Source organism: Rhineura floridana, chromosome 5 (assembly GCF_030035675.1).
Source record: "Rhineura floridana isolate rRhiFlo1 chromosome 5, rRhiFlo1.hap2, whole genome shotgun sequence".
Classification (NCBI taxonomy): domain Eukaryota; kingdom Metazoa; phylum Chordata; class Lepidosauria; order Squamata; family Rhineuridae; genus Rhineura; species Rhineura floridana.
This window is the reverse complement of record NC_084484.1, coordinates 52,240,702-52,263,381: the sequence shown is the minus strand read 5'-3', so window position 1 is coordinate 52,263,381 and position 22,680 is coordinate 52,240,702. Positions and strand designations below refer to the sequence as shown.

The 22,680-nt window shown below is 39.2% G+C and overlaps 1 protein-coding gene and 1 pseudogene across 1 annotated transcript in view; both read right to left on the bottom strand.

Annotated features, from left to right (window-relative positions):
- Positions 1–22,680, bottom strand: part of TMEM255B (transmembrane protein 255B) — an 87,744-nt gene that overhangs the window by 1,512 nt on the left and 63,552 nt on the right. The window contains exons 5-7 of the mRNA XM_061629385.1: positions 6,789–6,869; positions 2,646–2,731; positions 1,476–1,635 (exon numbers count right to left, since the gene is read on the bottom strand). Of these exons, the coding sequence (XP_061485369.1) occupies positions 1,476–1,635; positions 2,646–2,731; positions 6,789–6,869 (327 nt within the window). The remainder of the gene's footprint in view (positions 1–1,475; positions 1,636–2,645; positions 2,732–6,788; positions 6,870–22,680) is intronic.
- Positions 12,743–12,861, bottom strand: LOC133386332 (5S ribosomal RNA; annotated as a pseudogene).

Genomic DNA, 22,680 nt, shown 5'->3' with positions numbered 1-22,680 from the left:
TACCTTATACTGAGTGAGACCATTATTCTATCTAGCTTAGTATTGTCTACACTGACTGGCAGTGGCTCTCAAGGATTTCAGGCGGGAATCTTCTCCCAGTCCTACCCAGGAGATGCCAGAGATGTAACCTGGGACCTTATATGTGCAAGGGAGATGCTCTACCAATGAGCTATGGCCAGAGAGAGAGAGACGCACAATATATGTTAACAGGCACAGCTTCATACTTCTACACATTTGAGGCAACACAACTCTGTGAAGGACTATAGATAGAAATGACAATGTAGCCATAGAGGTTCAAGTGCATACAAATACACCAAGTTGCTTATTTAAAAGGTAGCTATGTTGGGAAGAAATGATTTCAGAATTCTCTCTTGTTTTTGATGAGTATTGCCAACACCCGACAAAAGGAATCTGCTAGCAGAATGCAGTGCATGTGGCAAAGCATCAAATTCAACACTCTTGGAGATCATGCAGTAGTCAGAACGGCTGAGGTGGAGAAGGAAGCATAGTGGGGTTTACTGTAAATAGTTTTAGTTTTCAAACTTGCGTTAAGTGTTCTGATTCTTCCACGCTAAAACCCTGTGCCAATGTAAGTGGCAGCTTTGCCTAGGACTGATGGGAGCTGTAGTCCAAAACATCTGGAGGACACCAGGATGGTGAAGGCTGCTTTAAAGGCTTGGGAACTATATGTGCAGCTTTTCATGCAGCTAGAGATTTACATGTGTTCATGTGCATCTAGCTATATCTTATGGAGAGCACCTATGATTTGTCAAGATAATCATATACTGGGACCCTCCGTGGCGCACAGTGGTAAGCGGCGGTAACGCAGCCGAAGCTCTGTTCATGGTCGGAGTTCGATTCCAACGGAAGGAGGAAGTTGAATCTCCGGTAAAAGGGGTCGAGGTCCCCTCAGCCTTCCATCCATCTGTGGTCAGTAAAATGAGTACCTGGCATATGCTGGGGGGTAAAGAAAGGCCGGGGAAGGAACTGGCAATCCCACCCCATATATGGTCTGCCTAGTAAATGTCACAAGACGTCACCCTAAGAGTCGGAAATGACTCATACTATAAGTGCGGGCACACCTTTACCTTTAGCCTTCTTCAGGTGTTCTTATTCCTGCATAGAGCAACATGGGAGCAGGACTGTGCCAAATAAACCCACCCGGATGTTCCATGTGTCAAGACCACCTTCCCTCATGGTATCCACATGTATAGTGCAACATACTATAAGGTCCCAGGGTGAGTCACAGCAACATGAAAGTACAAGATTAAAATCAGTTAAAACAATATGCACAAAGGCATGTTGGAAACATTTGTATGCTTGAGTATCTGGAGGAGGGGCTTCACATCAAGCATGATATTAGGGGTGGTGCTGCATGGCAAAGCAGCCCCATTCACATATTCTCTTGCATAGGAGCTAGAGAGCTACAATGTTGCATCCATCAGTATAAATGCCTCAAGTATTGCAAGACTTACCACATCTTTGAATGCCCCAAGTATGGCTGCTGTGACTATACCAAGAAACAATCCAATGATGTTCAAGACAGCGGAGGACCAGAGCAGCCGGTACAAGTGGACCACATCCTGACAGCTGTTCACGCCAAGGAACTCATAATAGCTGATAGAGTGTTCTGAGCTGGAGAAAAGGGGGTGGGGGAAAGCAGCAATTTACAGAAAACAGCACCAGCACCAGCAGCCTGCCATTTCTCAATTTCAGTGATGCTAGTCAGAAATGTTGACTCTACTCAGAATGTGTCAGAACGCAACTACTCCCCCCTTCCTCCTCTCATTCAAACAATAGCTCTTGGGAAAACTGATGGTGTGTCCAATACTCAAAATATAGCAAGTTGCTAGATATCATGATGGAAATAATGTTTTAGTGTGTGCCATTTCTAGAAACTGAATGGTAGATAGAGTTTTAACATCTAGGTATAGGTATTGTCACCTGCCCTTTGACTTTCCGATAGGGTAGGCTAGAAATTCAAAACCATAAAATAATAATGCCTGGTAACCATCTTAATGGTGGCATTTGAGTAGCAGCCCAAGAAAGCAGAGAGAGCTAAGTAACTTCTAGTTTGGAATTATATACAGAAATCAAAGCCAAGAGCTTGAGACAAGCTGGAGTGAGCAATTTATTTGTGACAGAACCTACATTGCTACTTTCCAGCTGGGTTTCCCTCCTCCACATTGGTCTCATGCAGAACATGACTTTGTTTTTTTAGCAAGTGCTGGCATGTGGGAAGGATATTTTGGGTTAAAAGGCACAGGAAACAGAAAATAAATCCTAGCAATTGACTTTTCCATACTGAACTTGGAAGTAGAAGTAGGCCTGACTGATGTATTACTCTGAACTGTCCACTATGAGTAGGTTTGTATTAGTTAGTCAATGCTACCAGAAAACTATGTTGTTTATTTCTAGATTTTATCATTAGCATTTTCAATGCATGTCTGGCCAAACAACAACAAATACAGTGTGAATGAGGGGACTCCTTATATAATAGTTATTTTTGCTGGAAGATGGGTTCTTGCAGGTGTCTTCTTTGTAAGACTATGGATTGCAGCATCTCTTGAGTTACAACATATTGTGGTACAAGAGCCTAAGGCTGGCAAGAGCCTTCTAACCTACTGCTGTCCATAGATACTTACTTTTCACAGTTGTATAAATCACAGCAATAGCATGTATTACTCTTCACTTTTAGCTGGCACTTGCTGTTTAAGGTATAACATGTCACCTGAAGAAAGAAGAGAAGGCAACAGATCTTCATTCTGACTATTTGAAGTTCTGTTTACTAGTTTACAGCAAGCACTATGTTGAAATTAGAAGTGTGCTTTGCTGGTTTGGAAACAAATAGTCATATGCAGATAAGGGCCACCACATGTGCAAGATGGTTGCTCACAAAGATCCCTTTGCTTTTGTCAAAGGGCGTCAACTCAATGCAAGGACCCCTTTCCCCAAATCACACATGCAGGGAAGGAAAAAAATCAGCCCCAAAAGTGCTACTGCTTTGACAATTCCATGAGGTGAACTTTTGTATTTATTTCAATAAAATGTGGGTGGGTCAAACAACTCTTCTTGAAAATAAGAGCATAAAATTCCACAGTACCATGGCTTGGGTGAGGGTTTAGAAATGGTTGCATTTCAGAAACAATCATACACAAGTGCACTGAGATAATGGAAAGTGGACACAACTTTTCAGGATTGCATCAAAATATCCTAATTCATAATCCCAACTGTTTCTTAAATTGGTGTATGCACAGAACTCCCAATAGTTTATTTATTTGACTAAGACAGCGTGCAAACTAATTCATACATGGAGCTGTCTACTTTTGAAGAAAATGAAGTCTGTGAATAAGGAATCTCGTCTGCTCTGTGGATCACTTACAGAGTTCTGGATTGAGGTGGTAAACATGGCTATAAGAGACAGACCTCTATTAAATATTTTAGCACATTTATTAAAGTTGAAATGGTATATATTTTTGTAAAAAATTATGAGTGGAAAAAAGAATGTTTATTTCCTAATGAAACGTCATGATTCAATTTCATTTTTATTAACTAAATCGTCTTTCTACTATCCAGTTAGAGAATACTCATATTGTAGTTTCTTGGAAATAGTATGTGTCTTTAAACTCTCCTTTCTTTGCTCTAAGCCTTTAATTTCAGCAGAGCTTATCAAGTTGGCTATAGCAAGAAAATAAATCATATTAATATGATTAGTATTTTAGTTTAAAATAGGACCATTATTAGCATTAAAAAAAGAAGAGTCTCAATTCAGCAGACCAAGAATTGTATTAATAACCTGAAAGTGATCTATTCATACGTTATGTTTGACACAAAAATCAAATATTCTACTAACAGGGTCATCCCTATTTCCATGCATCTTTCTCACCAAGAAGTACTCAACATTATACTAAGTTATGTAAGTTGACTTGTGCTCTTTAGTTTGAAATGTGAAAGAGCTTTGAACATCACCCATACAATTATTGAGGTAATATTAAGACCCCTTCCAAAAAATTCACATACACACATGATCCTACATACAAATGACCTTAAAAGTCCTCTCAACAGCAAATGCAGTTTTCCATGGGGCACGAGGGGGACTACTTCCTGGAGAAAAGCTTCCTTTAATTCATGTATTAAAAGAGTAGTAAGGAATGGTGTTCTCTGTATTTTAATTCAACACAAGGGAGGTGACAAATCATTTGCTCTTTATAATTATTTTGTACGCTTAGTAGTCTGTCTACAGTTCAGAGACTAAACTTCCATCTTTTCATACTTTGCTATCCTTTTGTCCTTCAGCAACACTTGTGTGGTGGTTTGTTGTCATGGGCTGTTTTTTTTTTGTGCAGAAGCAATCAAATAAAACAAGACAGTTTATAGAAGTCTAGCAAGTTGACTCCTCTCACACTCCATCTATGTATTTTTTCTTTCTTTTCACCTGTATTGATTTTTAATGTAGACAAGCACTAATGAAAGTAAGTGCAACCAAAACAAATAAAAAATAACCAAATTTTATAAGCCTTTCACTGGGAATACTGATCCAAAGAATACATCAAGTCCAAGAGCATTAAATCAGCTACTATTTTCCATCTTCACAGGGATATCAAAGAAAAAGGATAGCATGCCCTGCAGGCAACGAGACATTGAAGGGAAAGAGAATTGACCAGGAGCAAATTACAAAGTGAAAGAGTTACATATTCCAAAGTCTCACATACTGGGAGTGGTGGAGTCTGTTGATGTTCTTCTGAGGAAACGTATTCCAGTGAAATGCAGAATGATAAATCTGCCTTTTTTGTTTAAAAAACCAAGGGGGGAGGAAAGAAAGAAAAATGCCTATTCAAATAGGATGAAGGTGAGTTTCTCAAGAATTCAGAGTTGAAGCAACCAAAGCTAGGGTGACTACCTTCAGATCAATTGTTTAACACTGCTGTGAATACCTCCAGATTAGGTCAGAGGAAAAATAATGGCAAAGATTAATCAGTCAAGACATTTCTATAGAATGGAAACTAAAACACAGTATTATTGTTTAGATTTCCTCACCACCATCACCCTACCTGATCCCAAGTGTTCAGGGATTGTTACCAGCACTCTATAAGCTAGAAGCAAATACCAAGATGATAGCCCGAACAAATCCCTCTTTGATAATAATCAGGAATAAGGGGGAAAACAGAAAATTTCTTAGGAACTTGGAACAGCATTCTTCAAATATGGGAAGTCCTATTCACTGCCCTCTGATCCAAGATTTCACCAGGCAATATCAACATCTTTTATGCTTTTATCCACAGCCACAAGGGCTAGAAACTTTCCCATTAAAATACAATAAACTGGAAATTCTCAGGATGTCCAATTCTATGCCATTTGCTTACTTTCATGCTTGCGATCCTATTAATGAGTTGAGCAAACAAAAAGCTGTGTGTAAGAAACAGTCCTTGGGACTGCTTCAGACAATATGTTCTGTACTTGGATGATATCTGAATGTAAAATACACAAACCCTGAGTCATTGTGCACACATATGTGCACACATTATTTTGCTGGACATCTCTTTAAATGCAAGGGGCATTTGGGGAAAGACTGGGCCCCTACTCACATAACATTTTACATAGACAAGCAGCTAAAAATATACAAATATATAATTTACTTATGATGTGCAGCACTTACATTTTGTTCTTAGGCATTACACAAGAGTACTGATGAGGAGTGGGTGGGGGGACTCATCTGAATCACTGCTTAGTAATCAGATTATTTGGTCTGTTGTGTGTATCAGGGAGTTCAATTATACTATTGGAATTTGGTGCTGGCAGAAGAATAAACACTATCAGAATATCAGCTTTAAAAAAAAATAAAATGCAAGTTTCTAGTCCTTTCAGATGCAGAGATAAGCTTCAAATCAAGGCAAGATAGGTCACACAGGAGGTTTTCTATAGTCAGAAAGAGAGGCATCAGAACTCTGTAGAGTTCTTTCCCCTTTCCTATTACTAGGAGAACCAAAATAAATTATGCAAAGATGGGCAAACATGACTAATATTCATGTTTTATTTTGCAGATTTCATCTTTTCTTGGAGTTTTCTGTTTCTCTTTGCAAAACAATAGATGGCCCTTTTGTTGAGAATTGTACATATGTATACACTGCATAAAAATACAACAATACAGACAAAAATGTAGTATTCAGCATAAGGTTTTATTCAAAAATCCATTTGTACATGATTGCTCCTGCACTTGGCTGCAGAACAACCAATAATAAATCTGAATACAAATGCAGACATTCTTGGACCATGTCAGACCATTACAATGCAGAGTTATAGTTTGGGGCCAGAAGAAACTTAACTTAATTTAAACTTGGGTATATATGACAGTATGCCTCTCAGTAAAAACATCCTCAGAAAAAAAGAACTATGTATAAGGAATGCATTCCAAGGGACGATTATGTGACAAGAATGGAATGAGCATAGCTTTGATTCCAAAGCAAATATTCTTGTTACAAATATGATAGTGTGTTTTAAGTCTGAAAATAAATCCACTATGACTGAGTACTATGATCACAAAACATTTAAGCTCCTAGTCATCTTGTAAGGCTGCATACAAACCATACATTTAAAGCACATTACTTCCGTCAAAGAATCCTGGGAACTGACATTTCCCCCTCACAGAGCTATAGTTGCCAGCACCCTTAACAAACTACAGTTCTCAGGATTTGAGGAGGGAAATAATGTGATTTAAATGTATGGTGTGTGTAGTCTTAGTAGCCTTCCCATTCATAAAGCTACAAATTAACTACACTATAATATTTTACCTCTGTCTGGTAGACATCATATAAGAATCCTACTCCACTTGAATAATACTGGCACCGTTTAGTATATAAAGGCCTAGGTTCCTGTAAAAAGAAGAAAAAAGGTAATTGCAGTAATGTATTTTAAAGTCTTATCTTTCAATCAAGCTCTATCAATGTTGTAAAGTCGTGAAATCTGTTTAGATCATATAGCCAAGAAACACTCTGCCGTAAGTTTCCTTTCCAGCATGCATTTGTTGGCTTGGATGCAAGATAGAAGTGGTTATATTTATATAACATCAAAAAACAACAACACCCCTGTTAGAGCAGTACAACAATGGGGCCAATTACCTAAGGAGATGGTGGGCTCTCCAACACGAGGCATTCAAGAGGCAGCTGGACAGCTATCTGTCAGGTAAGCTGTATCTTGGATTTCTGCACTGAGCAGGAGGGTTGGACTCAGTGGTCTTATAGGTTTCTTCCAACTCTACTATTCTATGATTCTATGATATTTTGCAAGAAGGGTAATACATTGGAAAAATAACAATCCTACTTATGCATGCACAAGGCCAATTCATACACTACAATTTGGAAGGTTAAGTTGTTAAAATACAGATTTAGACAGGTTTTACAAAACACTTCCTAATACTGGGAACAGTTGGACAATTATGAAACTAGTTCCTAGTTTTCATCCTCCAGATCATAGTAATAAAGATTGGGAATAAATGCTGTGCTTGTGCATTCCCTCTGTCTTCACTTACAAGCTTAATGCATTACCTGAGCATCCAGGAACAAAACAAGATCCAAGAGCAGGCTCAAACAGCAAACCTGAATCTTTCGGAGAAGTATGTTATCAAAAACCAGGTTTTCATCTGCACCATAACTAATTACATTTTCCACCAAGACATCTGTCTTGTCTGAATTTATGTTGTGCATGAACCATACTGAATTTGGTTGCTGTGCCACCCTGATGTCACAAACACAAAAAGCTGGTGCTTTTGGTTGTTAGCTTACGTTCAAGTATGCTGACCTAAGCTGATCCTTTGTGGATCAAATGTGTAGAGATTTAAGAAAAAACTAGTTTTTTTTAATTTGGAGGGGTAGGGAAGTTTTGCTTGCCCATCAGTTTTCTCAAAATACACTAATGATTATGTAGTTTCCAGATACTGTATATGGGGCTTGTGCATACTAGCAGCTTAAGAAGCAGTGAGGCCATTTTGTCTCACTGCATTTCAAAATGAATCTGAACACCCCTGTACACATCTTTATCATTTGATGTGTATCTGCTCTGTGTACACACCAGTGGGTGGAGAGAGGATGGAATGTTTTAGCCCAATGCGCCATCACCTGGCTTATTTCTTCACGCAACCTCTGTCCAGGATATTGTTGTCATGCTCCCATCGTTTGCATGCATGCACAGTTTTTTTTTTAATCTTTTGTTTTTACTTGACTTCCAATATACTGGAAACTCCAGTTCCCCTGACCAGCAGAGCTTGGAAAAGTTACTTTTTAGAACTACAACTCCCATCAGCCCCAGCCAGCATGGCCACTGGATTGGGTTGATGGGAGTTATAGTTCAAAAAAGTAACTTTTCCAAGCTCTGCGTGACCAGCATTACCATTTACTTCCAAGTAGACATGGTTAGAATTGTACTATGAGCCAGCACACACAAACACCCCTTTTCTCTCCCCAATCTGGCTCCCACCCCCCATCACAACCCAGATTGGAGAGAGCCTGTTGTAAATAGCACTATTCTAAATATCTGCTGTTACAGCACCTTCTGCTCAGCCTTGAGTCTGTCCTGGAGGCACTGGGAGGAGATGCAGCCTCTCCTTTCTGCCCCTGGGGGTAAATCCCTTTGAACTGAGTGAGATTTACTTGAGATTAGAAATTGTTAGGATTGTAAGAAATCATCTGCTTGTTTAACTGAGAGGAGCCCATTCCATGCAGCCTTGTAACATTAAGAATTTCAGGCAGCTGGGTCCCTAAGCAGTTGTTCTGCAAAAAAATATTTTTTTTGCAGTAAGTAGGGAGTGGAGGGGAATAGAAGTAAAGGGCCAGAAATAAGTGATATATTACATAAAATAAAATCAGCATACATTGGTCCCATAAAGGTAACAGATTAAGCACTTTTATCAGTGATGGTGGAACTAACCCCCTGCACTGGAACTAAACCTGTGTGCATTCAAACTAAACTGGCTCAGCCCCGCCCTTTTCAGAAGTATGTAGAGAACGGATTAGAAAATATTCTCTAATAGGCAAAAAACTTTGCAGTTTAAGAACGTACCTATAGCCCACAGATATTTCTATCAAACTTTAAAAAGCAGGGAAATTGGGCAGCTATACTGAATGCACAGGGGAGCAGGAGACCTGAACTCCTCTCTGAGATATTGGACTGCCCTACAAAGTTGTCAAAATGCAAACACAATTTGGGTTGGTCTTTCACAGTCCAATCCACTTGCTGTGTAGCTTGGAAGAATTTGGTAACATGTGCCTCTGAGCATATGGTGAGTGGTGGCAACACTGCCATCTCCAAAGATGGAGAATTATATTCTTGTGTTTGTTGGTGTTCTTCTTACTTTGCTTCTTTCCTGTGTTACTAATGTTTCTACAGAGAATCTAAACTAGAAAATTTTATTTCCCTCATTATTCATCCTAGAAATCTGTGTCAAATTTATTTTTATTAATTTCAAAGCCTTTTTATTGGTCAATGTCATATGATGGTGAAGATAGCCTTTTTTGTTTCAAACTGGAGGTTATGGTCTATTTCTATTTTGGGTGCATTAACAGTTGGACCTGAAACTGCAGTTTAATGTAAAATCAGACTGATTACAATATGCTGCTACTTTAGCAATGACTCTAGTTGTTGGAAAAAAAGAGGATGCATGTTTTCAGCCTGCTATGTTTAAACCACTTAATTTAAGGCAAGGTGTTCACGATCAATTAAAAAAAATAGAGCACACCTAGAATTTTGCTGGAATATATTTCACCTCCCATGCTATCTTGTGCAAATTGAGACACTTCTGAGGTCTACTGGAGACTATTTTGCAGAAGTCAGTGCCATTATTCCACAATTATGTTTGGAGTTTTTTTAGTATAAATTTTGCAAAGTGTTGCTGTACTTCACATATTCATAGAAACAAAAGCAAAAGAAAATGATTTCCTATAGAAAACTTCACTAAAATTGCAAAGTAAGTCAGACATATTTAAAGTGACCATCTGAACTATATCAACTGTCTTAATAATGTTGCTTCCACCCGGCTAAAACAAGATCAGCACAGGACATTTCTTCTTTCTATTATTTGGGCTGATTACAGGTGTTGCCACCACTCACCATATGCTCAGAGGCACATGTTACCAAATTCTTCCAAGCTACACAGCAAGTGGATTGGACTGTGAAAGACTAACCCAAATTGTGTTTGCATTTTGACAACTTTGTAGGGCAGTACAATATCTCAGAGAGGAGTTCAGGTCTCCTGCTCCCCTGGTGCATTCACTATAGCTGCCCAATTTCCCTGCTTTTTAAAGTTTGGTAGAAATATCTGTGGGCTATAGGTACATTCTTAAACCTCAAGGTTTTTTGCCTATTACTGAATTTCCCTGCTTTTTAATCCGGGAGGTAAGAAATGGGATCCTGTGCAAGTTTGCTGAGAATGGATTGATCATTTGCATGCTTATTGAGTTCAGTGGGATTTACACACACACACCAGGCAATCATTCTTAGGATAGGTGAAACTGACCACAGGGGATGGGGAAGAGAGGAAGGGGAGGAGGGAGGGGTGGAAAGGCAGAGGGGAGGACTGGGATGGGAGCAGGCAGGAGGGGGAGGGGAGAAGGACAGATGTGGTCATTTGCATGTTTATTGAGTTCAGTGGGATTTACTCCCGTGCAGTCATGCTTAGGATAGGTAAAACTGACTGGGGGGGAGGGACGGAGGGCTGGAGTGGGCAGGGGAGGTGGAAGAAGGAAGAGGGGAGGAGAAAGGGAGAGGAAAGGGGAAGGAGGGAAAAGGCAGGTCTGATCATTTGTATGATTATTGAGTTGAATCGGATATACTCCTAAGCAATCATGATTAGGATAGGTAAAACTGACCAGGCTGGGCCTGCCAACCAAGACGTCTTCTGTATCTTTCACAGTTGGGCAGGGGGAAGGGACAATTCTACCTTGTGGTTTTTCCCATTACAATGTTGCAAGAACACCGGCACTTGGCTGACTTTTTCTTCTCCTAGAGATACAGGATCAGTCTCAGGCCCTGAACCTGGCAACCCTACCTCCCACCCAAATTTAAAACAAAGCTGTCCCTGGCCACATCCACACCAGGCCTGTATTACACTTTGGACAATCATTATTTATTTATCTATTTATTTAGTGTATTTATATACCGTCCCATAGCCAAAGCTCTCTGGGCAGTTTACAATAACTAAAAACATTAAAAACAAATATACAAATTTAAAAACACATCTTTTAAAAACGATTTAAAACAATTTATCATGGCTTCTCTCAAAGCCATGGCTCAAAGCCAATCATGGCTTCCCTCAAAGAATCCTAGGAAGTGTAGTTAATGAAGGGTGCTGAGAGTTGCTAGGAGACGCCCTGTTCCTCACAGACCTTCAATCAGAGTGGCTGACCGTTAACCATTCTCTCAGGGGAATAGGAGTCTCCTCTCAGCACCCTTCACAAACTACACTTCCCAGGATTCTTTGAGGGAAGCCATGACTGTCTCAAGTGAAATCAAAGTCTGGTGTGGGTGTGGCCCTCTTATTAGCCAAGCCCAGCAGCTGTGAGGCTTTTAGAACACTGACAGTTGGTTCTTACTGAGCATGACCCGCGTTATAATAGGCTTCCAGCCAAAATTTCTTAAATTAATTAAAAATTAACCAGGCATTTTTTAAACTTTTAAACTGCAGTAGATGAAGGTCAGAGTATGGGGCAAGGTCAGTATTAGGATTACAGGTACTCTGTGAACATGGCTGATTTTTAATGAATTTCAACAGATTATGAGAACTCGCAGAAAAAAGTCCAAAAGGGCTCTGAGTTTTTTTCTCTCTTTTTAGACTTTGAACTCTCGATTCTCTCTGACTGTTTTGTGTACCGCCATGAAAATTGACAGGGTTGTTAAGCAAGCATTTCTGAGTTCAGAACTATAAGTTTTGTAAGGTTTTGTTTTGAAATGAGCTTATGGGAAGTCTCAGAATGGCATGGGGGGGATATTTTCCATTTAACATTGCGGAATGTGAAAAATCCCCGCTGACTATAGTATACAGCCACTCTCGTGGCTGTATAATTTAGAACATTATTTTAAAGAAAATGATGTGGAGTAGATCGGTCCAGAACTAAAGTGGGAGACAATGAAAGCTGTAATTAGGGGAACATGTATAAAGAGCTCAGTACTTTTGAGAAAAAGGCGGGTGTAAATATTAGATTTAGAAAAAGAAATTGCTAGATTAACTAGAATATATCAGGAAACAGGAGAATGAAAAGTATGGCAAGAGTTAGAAAAGAAAAGGACAGAATTAAACCTGTTAGACATAAATGAAACATTGATCGGGATGCTTCATATGAAACAATTTTTATTAATTTGATGGCAAAGAGACACGCATTCTGGCAAATGGGATTCAGGGGAAAAGAGGAATAAAATTAAGGCTATCTATACAGATAAGGGTTCTATGATCTTTGATCCCTCTGACATAAATGCAGAGTTTGCTAAATATTTCAAAAATATCTATAAAGGAAGGGCTATTGATTTAACAGAAATTAGAATCAAAATAGTGTGAATGTTACCCCACTCACAGAAACTGAGAGTAGGATATTAGATTATCGATCTCTATAGAAGAAATAGGTGAAGCCATAAAAAAGGTTGTTGTTGTATGTCTTCAAGTCGATTATGACTTATGGTGACCCTATGAATCTTTTGGATATATACATAGGGTTTTCATGGTAAGAGGTATTCAGAGGTGATTTACCATTGCCTTCCTCTAAGCCTATGGCACCTGGTATTTCCAGGCAGTCTCGCATCCAAGTACTAACCAGGCCTGACCCTACTTAGCTTCCGAGATCAGACAAGATCTGGTGTGTTCAGGGTAGTATGGCCATATTAAAGCAAATAAATCCTCAGGCCCCAATGGTTATACAGAAGGGTTTTATAAGCACTTTTGAGATATTCTTTCACCTTATTTACAAAAAGTTTTCAATAATATTTTAGAGGGCGCCCACTCCTGGCTTCCTGGACACAGTCTAAATTATATTGCTCCTAAACCACATAAATGCCCACTTTGAAAGGAGTCGTATAGACCTATAGCACTATTAAACCAAGATTATAAATTGTTCACTTCAGTGTTAGCAAAGTGACTGAAATTGGTAACTGGAAATATCATGGAGGCAGATCAGTTTGGTTTTATCCCAAAGAGATATATAGCAGATTCTGTTAGACACTCTTCTTTAGCATTGGTAGCACTTGATTTGTTTAAGGCCTTTGATTGTGTTAATTGGGAATTTTTATTCAACTCACTTCGGTGTTATAAATTTAGCCCACAGTTTTTAAATACTATGAAAGCAATATATTCCCCCTCAACAGCTCAACTTTGGATCAATAATTATATTTTCAGATCTTTTTCTGTATATAGTGGAACAAAGCAAGGCTGCCCTATCTCACCTGTTTTATTTATAATGACTATAGAATTCTTAGCAACTAGTCTGAGGAACAATCCAGCCATAGAAGGAATCAGAGTGCAAGAAAATGAACACCTGATTAGTCTCTATGCAGACAATATTATTTTGATGTTAAAAGATCCAGAAAAAGCAGTCCCAGCATTGATATTGGAATTAAAATAATTTGAGAATACAGCAAGCCTGAAAGTCAATGTTGCAAAATCAGATTCAATGTGTTTTAATTTATCCCCACATATTAGAGCACCAATTTCTCAAAAATTGAACATTCCTATTTCATATAAATCCTTTAGATATTTAGGTGCTATCATAACAAAAAATGTGAACAGACCCTTTCAGGCAAATTATAAACTGCTCTGGAAGTCAATCTGTCAGGACTTTAAGAGATGGGGAAAACTTAATCTGTCTCTTTCTAATAGGAGGATAGTGGCAATTAAAAGGATGATTTTGCAGCGGTTTACATATTTATATTACGTGCTACCAGTGGAAGTGCCTGATAAATGGTTTAAGATTTGGCAAAAAAAGGTTGGAAGGATTTATCTTTAAGGGTAAAAAGCCTAGAATGACTAAATTTTTGAGATACAGGACATTATTGACTGAGGGTTGGGCTATTCCTTTTCTCAAAAACAATTATGAGGCTTACTAATGGAGGCATTTACTTACCTTTATCATTTCACAGAGCTCATATTGGGTCCAAACTGAACATTCCTTCTTGAAAGACGTTCACCCAGCAGTCTTCCCATTTATTAAGAAAAATATTACACTGGATTTTATTGAGCGGAAGTCTACTTCCGGGGCAATGATGCGTGTATGGAAAAGACGTAAGGAAAAGCTCATGCCAAGGATATCTTCTTTTATCCTCTTGGGGGGGACATCCAGATTTTGCAGTGGGAGATAAACAGTTTAATATAGAAGTGTATAAGCAGGTACAGCTATTTAAGCTTAAAGAATTTTATGCAGATGCAAACCTGTTGTCTAAAGAATATTGGCAAACACATCTTAGAAATGAACAGGTCCACTGGCTCTCTTGGCATCAAGTCGGGAATTTTATAAGGTGACCTAATATCAAGAGACAAGCTCTGAGAGACCTTACACCATTTGAAGAATTACTGCAATCCGTAGATGACACAGGCAAGGGATTGGTGTCCTGTATCTACACACTTCTTTTGCACAGAGATATGGGCTCCCCAGATGGTCTGAGGAGAATGTGGGAAATGGAATGGAATATAGAGATGGAAGAAGCAACATGGACAACTATGTGGACTAAATTTCCATACATTCAATATCAGCAGCCACAAAGGAACTACTGTTAAAAGTGCAAAAATGGTATCTTAACCCAGTCAAGTTGTCACATGTTAATAAAACCATCTCCCCACTATGCTGGGAAGGATGCTCAGAGAAAGGCTCTTTCCCGCACATGTAGTGGACATGTGTTAAGGTGAGTGAATTTTGGTGTTCACAGAAATAGAAAAAAATCACAAAGCAGGTGATACATAAAACCCCAGAATTAGCCCTGTTAAATCTATTCTTGAATGGAAACCAGACCCTTAAAGATAAACAATTGATTAGGTTTCTTTTAGTTGCAGCCCAGTTATCAATAGCATGATTTTGGAAGGATCTGAAAGGTATATCTATTTTGTTGTGGTATAGTAAAATCTGGCAATTACCTTTAATAAAGAAATTGTCACAGAAGTTAAAGATGGCGAAAGGACAGAAATGTAAAAACTTGTGGCAGAGTGGGTGAGTTTTATTACATATACTAATGTAGCAGACAATAAAAACAAGGTTCCCAAGGTGTTCCAAAATTTATGGAATCTATAAAAGGTGACCAAATAATAATAACTGACTATTTGCTTGTATATTTAAGTGCAGGAAATCTTATTTTATATATATGTTGTTTACCCCTTACTCTCAATGCATGTATGACTTTTTAAAAATAAAATAAAATGATCTAAACCTGCAGGTAGGAAGTGAGAATAATATACTCCCTGCTCATGTCAGAGATTTAGGGCCACCCCCAGCAAAGCGTTCCAATTGTACACACCTCATAGTTGCAACAGGTTGATCGACCAAACAGTTTTCAAGTCGGCATAAAGCTGCCTTGGAGGGAAAATGCATCAGAACTCAAAATTCCCACTTTTCGGAGGAAAAGGGGGTGGAATATGGCTACAGCCATGTGCACCCAGTTTCAAATAACAGAACTAGAGATGCACTGGAGCCAGAAAAACCTCAAGTGTGTACACAGTCATGGACTGGACTGCTTGGGGAAAAGTGAAATAGAGCAAATCTAAAAGCTAAGGAAATTTTCCTACTGGACTGTGCATAAAGTAGGCACTGGACATCTTTATTTGCTACCTACTGTCCAACAGGTGCTATAGGCACCCACAAAGAATTTATTTCAATGTGTGTGCACATTAGGGAAGGGATCGTCATGTTGCACCCAATCCGACTGACTGAAAGGGGGTTCTTTTCATTTCAGTTCGCTTCCCTCACTAATTTACTTAACCATTTTGATTGTTTTTCCTCCTAACAAATATCAATATTTAGATCATTATTTCTGATAAAGTGGGGGAAAGGCTTTTTCTGTGGTGGCCAACGCTACCCTCCCAATCCTGCCCCTTCGCCACTTCTCATCTGAAACGTATGTTTCCCCCCGCCCCAGCCATGGAAAACAAAAGATCGCCTGCTTGCCTGCCTGTTTGATCATTTTCACCTTAGGGAAGCACAGGCAAGGCTAGTCAATTTCTCCTCCTCCTTCATCTATGTCCTTTCTACAGTAAGTGTGTTTTGGGAGGGTGTAAAAGCAACTGCTGTGCTGAAAGAAAAACAGGTGCTATAATCACAGTTTGAAGGAGCTTTTAGGCATGCAGGCACAGAGAAAGAGAGAGAGGGCGATAAGGGGACAGAGTGGAAATCTCCCTCTCTTCGTGCTTTCTACTCCAACAGTCTTTCCTGCATTCCTTCTTTCCCTCCCTTTCCTTTTCCTCTCCCTCTAACTTTGGGCAGAAAGGGATTAAATTCACTGCATGCTCCAGCCCAAAATAAACATCTTCCTAACCTATAAAACGATCGATCTATGCCCCTTGCTCTCCCTCAGCACAGTGAGTGAGTGAGTGAGAGAGAGACTAAGTACGTGGGTTCCAAGTGCCGCGACTTGTGAGGTCAGGGTGGAAAACTGTTTTCCTTTTATCGAAACAGCATCCTTCTCCTCCCCACCTTCCTCCATTCAGAATTGTGTTTGAGCTCGGCCCCCACCCCAGGGGGAAAGCAAACAGCATATCAGTTTCAGTTAGTAGCTGCAGTGCCTTCTAGCCCCATGGCTCCGGAACAATGCTGAGATCTTTGAAGATCTCTCTCTCTCTCTCTCTCTCTCGTTTCCCTCCTGTCCCTCCGCAGACTTGACAAATATCATTTAACAGATTGCAGCAACAACTCCCTCTGCCTGCCCAATACACTCATTTACATAAGTAAAAGGGAAGCTGACATGGGAAGTTAAGATCAATAACCATTAACACTCACTATTGATGATTTCAAAGTAGAGTTTAAAAAAATGAATCAGGAAAACAGCCACAGAGAGTTGCGACTACTAAATCTTCTCTGCAAAGATAGAGAATATCAGAAAAAGTGGATAATTTGTTGGCAAATCTGATTATTGTGTAAATGGAGCCCATTGCTAGTGCACATAGAAAATATCTTCAACAATGAATTATCAATGCATTTTAAATGAATTGCTTTATTTATTTATTTATTTATTTATTCATTCATTCATTCATTCATTCATTCTATTTCTATGCCGCCTTTTGGGCAAAGGCCCTCAAGGCGGCTCACAAAAAAAATAAAAATAAACACAAATACAAAATACCCATCAGAAAAGAATACAGTGCACAAAAATTCAAACAACAAAATATTAACATTAAAAAAAAAAAAGGTTCTTTTGTCTCACTACACTCCTGGGGGAGAGAAAGAAATAGCATTCCAAAGAATGCTAGTCACATACACAGTTATAGTACTGCCCAAAGCCTTCTACAACAGCAAAAAACGAGAAGGAAGACTTCATGCTGTTGGCTAAGATCTCAGTGCTGAGAGTTTTTATATTCCCCAATATCCATTTATGTGTAGATTTAGGTCAACATCCAGATTGCTGAGTTATATACAAGGATCTGATTTTCTGTGTTGGAAGTGACATGGACTCATACTGACAAGTGAAATTCACTACTACAAGATGTAGTGATGGCCACCAATTTGTTTCATGGAGGATAATGCTTTCATTGGCTGCTAGTCATGATGCCCCCTGTCAGAAGCACTGCGAGAGTGGGAGAGTTCTACTGCACTCTTGTTCTATTTGTGGGCTTCCCATTGGCATCTGGTTGGCCCATGTGAAAGCAGAATGCTGGAAGAGATTGGCTTTTGATCCGATCCAGCAGGACTTTTCTTATATACTTATGACATGTTGGCCCTGGGAATTTGTGCAATAATAATTCATGTTCCCAGTGATCCACAGTGTACTGTGGCTCTAAACTAGAGTCAACAGGGAGATCCAAACAAGAGATAGCCACAACAACAGATGCAATCCTGCCATAGCCATCTGTAATTGCACTAACTCAAAGAATTTAGGCCAGACTTTTTTTGCACGGTGGAGATAAGAATGAAAAGCTCCCCACCACCACCAAGATTGAATTAATTTTTCCAGAGGGAAATCCCAAACTATAAAGTGAGAGTTTACCTTTAAACATGAAATGACCAAGGTTTTCTCCCCCTCCCTCAAGGAAAAAGCTCAGTCACAACTTTAAACAGTGGCTAGGCTGCCCTCAGCACTTTAATGGCATTCCCTTCTAATTTGGGATGGAATATACCATGTGAACAATGTAACATCATGAGGAGTATCATTCTTAGAGGAACATTCCTAAAAAAAAATGCACAAAAACATATTGTGGGTGTTTTGTCTGTACATTCCCAGCTCCAGGAGTGGAGTTGGAGTTTCTGTTAGGCAAAATACTTTCAAGAGGTTTGAGAAGATAATCCTTAAAGAGATATGCCTTTCAACATTTATCTTGAAGCCAGGTTATTCGTTTGTTGTTCGTGCTAAGTGTACCCTTTTTCATGTGTGTGCCAACCAGTACCCTTTCCCCAGAGTTCCCATTACCAAAGCCCCTGCTTACGTGCTTGAAGGTCACTACATACAAGGCCCAAGTAATATACCCTCATGATATGTGCCCTGTGATCTGAAGTATGCTCTGTGGAGGAGTTTACATACTCCTGTTGGCGGGCCATAATTGGCTAAAGAGGAGTTAGAATGCTATGTTCCATCACAGCTGCGAGGAGTTATGGGAGGCAGGTAGTGGGAGAAGATGGGTCAGTTATTTTGCTGTCCAATGATGGAAGTGTTTCAACTTACACCACCTCTCACTTTTGGCAACAAAGCATTATTTATTTATTTATTACATTTATATAACGGCCCATTGCCGAAGCTCTCTGGGCGGTTTATAGCAATTATGTCATTATCAGGTCTGGGGTCCACAAGGAAGAGAGGGAGGGACGGAGGGAGAGCACACATAGGATTCTGCCTAAGTTCTGGTCCTCTCTTCAACACCATTGATGCTATTGAATTGAACTATTAGAGTTGAGCAGGCATAGCAGTTATGCTAGTGTAACCATTTTGGTCTGAAGGCACATAAGGCCAGCTCCCTGCTGAAGCTAAGCAGGGTCAGGTCTGACCAGTGCCTGGATGAGAGACGGCCTGGGAACCATATGTAAGCCACCTTGGGTTTCTATCACGAAAAGAAAGGCAGGGTACAAATGTAATAAATAAAGTCATCAGGCAGAAAGTGTAAAATCGGAAAGCACTAAATGTGGATAGTTTGAAAGCTTACATTACCTTTCCAAAGCAAAGACAGGAGTTCTATGATCCATCAGACTTTAGTCTGATTGTTCCACACCCTGTGTGACAAAGATGCATGCCTTATGCCATTTTTTCTTCACTTTGGTGCAGACTCTTAATGTAACTATGCTCATGGTTGGGGAGGGGAATTAAAATGCAAAGAGTTAACATTGAGCTTTGGAGAGGGCATTTCTTGTTGCATTTTAATTATGCTTTTTTATATGTGTAATGTTTAAACCAGGGATGGGGAACTGGGCACTCTCCAGATGCTATTAGAAATCCAACTGCCATTTGATGTATATATAACCACTCTTGATAAAAAATAATCAGTCCTAGCCAGCATGGCCAATGGTCAGAAATGATGTGACATGTAGTCCAACAACATCTGGGGCTCCCTAACCCTGGCTTAAATTTATTTATTCCCTGCCCATGCTTAAGACAGGCAGAGCAATCCATCTTGTTGGAGGCTGGCAGGAGTGAAGCTGGTGCACAGCTGGCGGAAAGGGCTGCCACATCCAGCTGCTGCTCTGAGACCTTGGAGGGGAAGAAGCTGGCTGCGCCAGAAGGGCAGAAGGAAACAAAATGCATGTTTGTTTGTGCCACTCCTTTCCTGGCATACCAGCTGCCCGCATGGAGGGCCATGGGAGGGACCTGGATACCATGTAATTCCCTCCCCTCAGTCCTCCTTCTGACGTGCCCCCAGAACGCCCCTTTTTCAGGGCTTCCACCAGCTTTCCTTATGCCAGCTGAGCCACAAGTCCACCATATCCAACTCCCCTCAGCCCGGCAAATACAGCAGTTGGATTGCGCCCTTAGTGCGCTAGAAATCCAAAATTAAACTCCCCTGGAAATATGATTGAAGGGCACTATAAAAAACCAGAGACACATGTTACCAAATTCTTCCAAGCTACACAGGAAGTGGATTGGATTGTGAAAGACCAACCCAAATTGTGTTTGCATTTTGACAAATTTGTAGGGCAGTATAATATCTCAGAGAGGAGGTCAGGTCTTCTGCTCCCCTGGTGCATTCAGTATAGCTGCCCAATTTCCCTGCTTTTTAAAGTTTGATAGAAATATCTGTGGGCTATAGGTACCTTCTTAAACCACAAGGTGTTTTTTTTTGCCTATTAGTGAATATATTTATAAAATCAATATAAAAAGAGAAGGTCAGTGCAACTGGTACATCTTATAAGCATCTGAGGATAAATCTTGGCTCCAGCCTATAACTATCCAATTGTTCAATAAATTACTAGAATTTGTTCTGCCCTACAACAAAGCATATCCTTATTATTTTGATCTGGCTATGCTCACAGTGGATCTCAGCTTGCCTTGAACTCAGGACTGTATATGTTGCTAGCCACACAATTTATCCTTCCTTCACAATATCTGCATTTTTCTATTTTTATTCTCTCTTGCCAACTATTAAAGTACAAATTTCATCATCTTCATCACATCATCATAAGTAGTAGTAGTAGTCTAAATGAAAATTACACTCCTACAGAAGTATTGGGATTTTAAATTATATTCCTTCAGCAGTATTGAGATTTTAAGGCCAATAACTTGAACCTCTACTCTGGGCAGATTACTGTGATTGCTGCAAAATCAAGTGGAAGTGGATAATCAGAATTCTTTATGAGAATTATGAATGCTTTCATGTTCTCAGTAGCTTTCCTTGGGCTACAAAATCTTCTTTGTGTATCTGCTATACATTTGCTGTCATAGCACTGCAAAAAACAAAAACAACCCCCCCAACACTCCTCTTCACATTTGTACCAGCACCACAAATATTATTACTGTAAAAAAAAACCCTTCTTTGTGAAGTAATTTCTGCCAACCCAATTTAGTCTGATTTTATGATGACACTGAACATATGTTCCTGGGTTGAAAAATATAACATTATTTTCAAGCCAGTTTTCAGAATGAACAATGGTGCCATGGTGATATTTTCTAATGCAACTCAAACTTGGATTTCTCCTGTTTATACATCCAAAGATTTTGTTAATCTCTTTCACCATTTAGCTTCATGTTTAAAAGATCTATGTCTGTAATAAAAAGGAGTAAGTTATTATTTTTCCTAATCAAAATCAACAATTGGCAAATTCACTGAAAAACACATAGTGCATAAACAATACACATGCATCCCTTCACAATACTGGATCCAAATATATCAGCAAAACAAAAGTTTTAGGTATGTCAATGTTGTGCTTCTGTATGGAAAGTTGTCATGCCCCTCCCTAGACAAAAAAAATCCTAACCAAGATTCTTAATGTATAGTTTAAACCTATGTGTCCTATAAGCAATGTTTCTAATAACAAGGTACAACCTACAATTGTGTTAACCTGTTTATTGCCTGAGAAGAGTCCAATTTGCCTGCTTGTTATTGTCTGTTGATAATTGAAATGGTCTTGCTGGCAACACTAGAGGCTGTTTTCAGTTAGGTCAATGGGAACCAGTTCCAACCTACATTGCAGTAAACACAGCCCATTTGGAAGGATGCCATTAATGGCATAAAAGAAATAGTCAGCAATCCGCATAGCTAGATTATTTTTCAGAATAAAGATATGCAGGATAATCACACACATATTTTATAGAATCTTCAGTAAAATATTCAGACGTTTGCTTTATTTAAATCAGGGATGGAGAACCTATAGCCCTCTAGCTATTGTTGGACTACAACTTTCATCATCCCTGACCTTTGGCCATGCTGGCTGATGGGAGTTATAGTCCAACATTTGGACAGTCACAAGTTCTCCACCCATCCCTTTCAATCATAATAATACATCGTTTAAATGTTCTTGCAAAAAGAAAAGCCTAAAAGAATAGACCACATAGCTTTAAACACATAAAATCTAAACCTAGGAAGTAAATTAAAGTTACTTTTCCATTCAGAATGACGAATACTAATATTTTTTTAATTATCATATGAGCCCTGCAATTACATTAATGGCTCACTCAGGAAATGATATTAAAGATAATTAGTCATGATTTTGCATCTTTTACCACCACGGAGAAGGGAAAACATGCCTAACATTTTCCTTCAAAGTGGCTGGCTAATTTAATTGAGGGGAGGCACTGCATATTATTTGAGTTCAGTTTCCTATTGCCTTACCATTTATCAAGGGAATTGTTTCTATTTTTACAGAGAGTCGATAAATAGAATGAATTTTACTGCTAACATTGGTTTTTCTTGGAATATGTCAATATAGTTAAGTGGAGAAAGAATAGGCATATGTGAGCAAGAAGGTGCCATGCTGATTATTTGAAATGAACTGTGGTCCACAACTGTTTCTGCCTTTTTTTTCAGTTTGATGTGCTAGAAGATTCTTTGTTTTTTATGGAACAGACTAACAAAACCAGTCCTCTGACATTTTT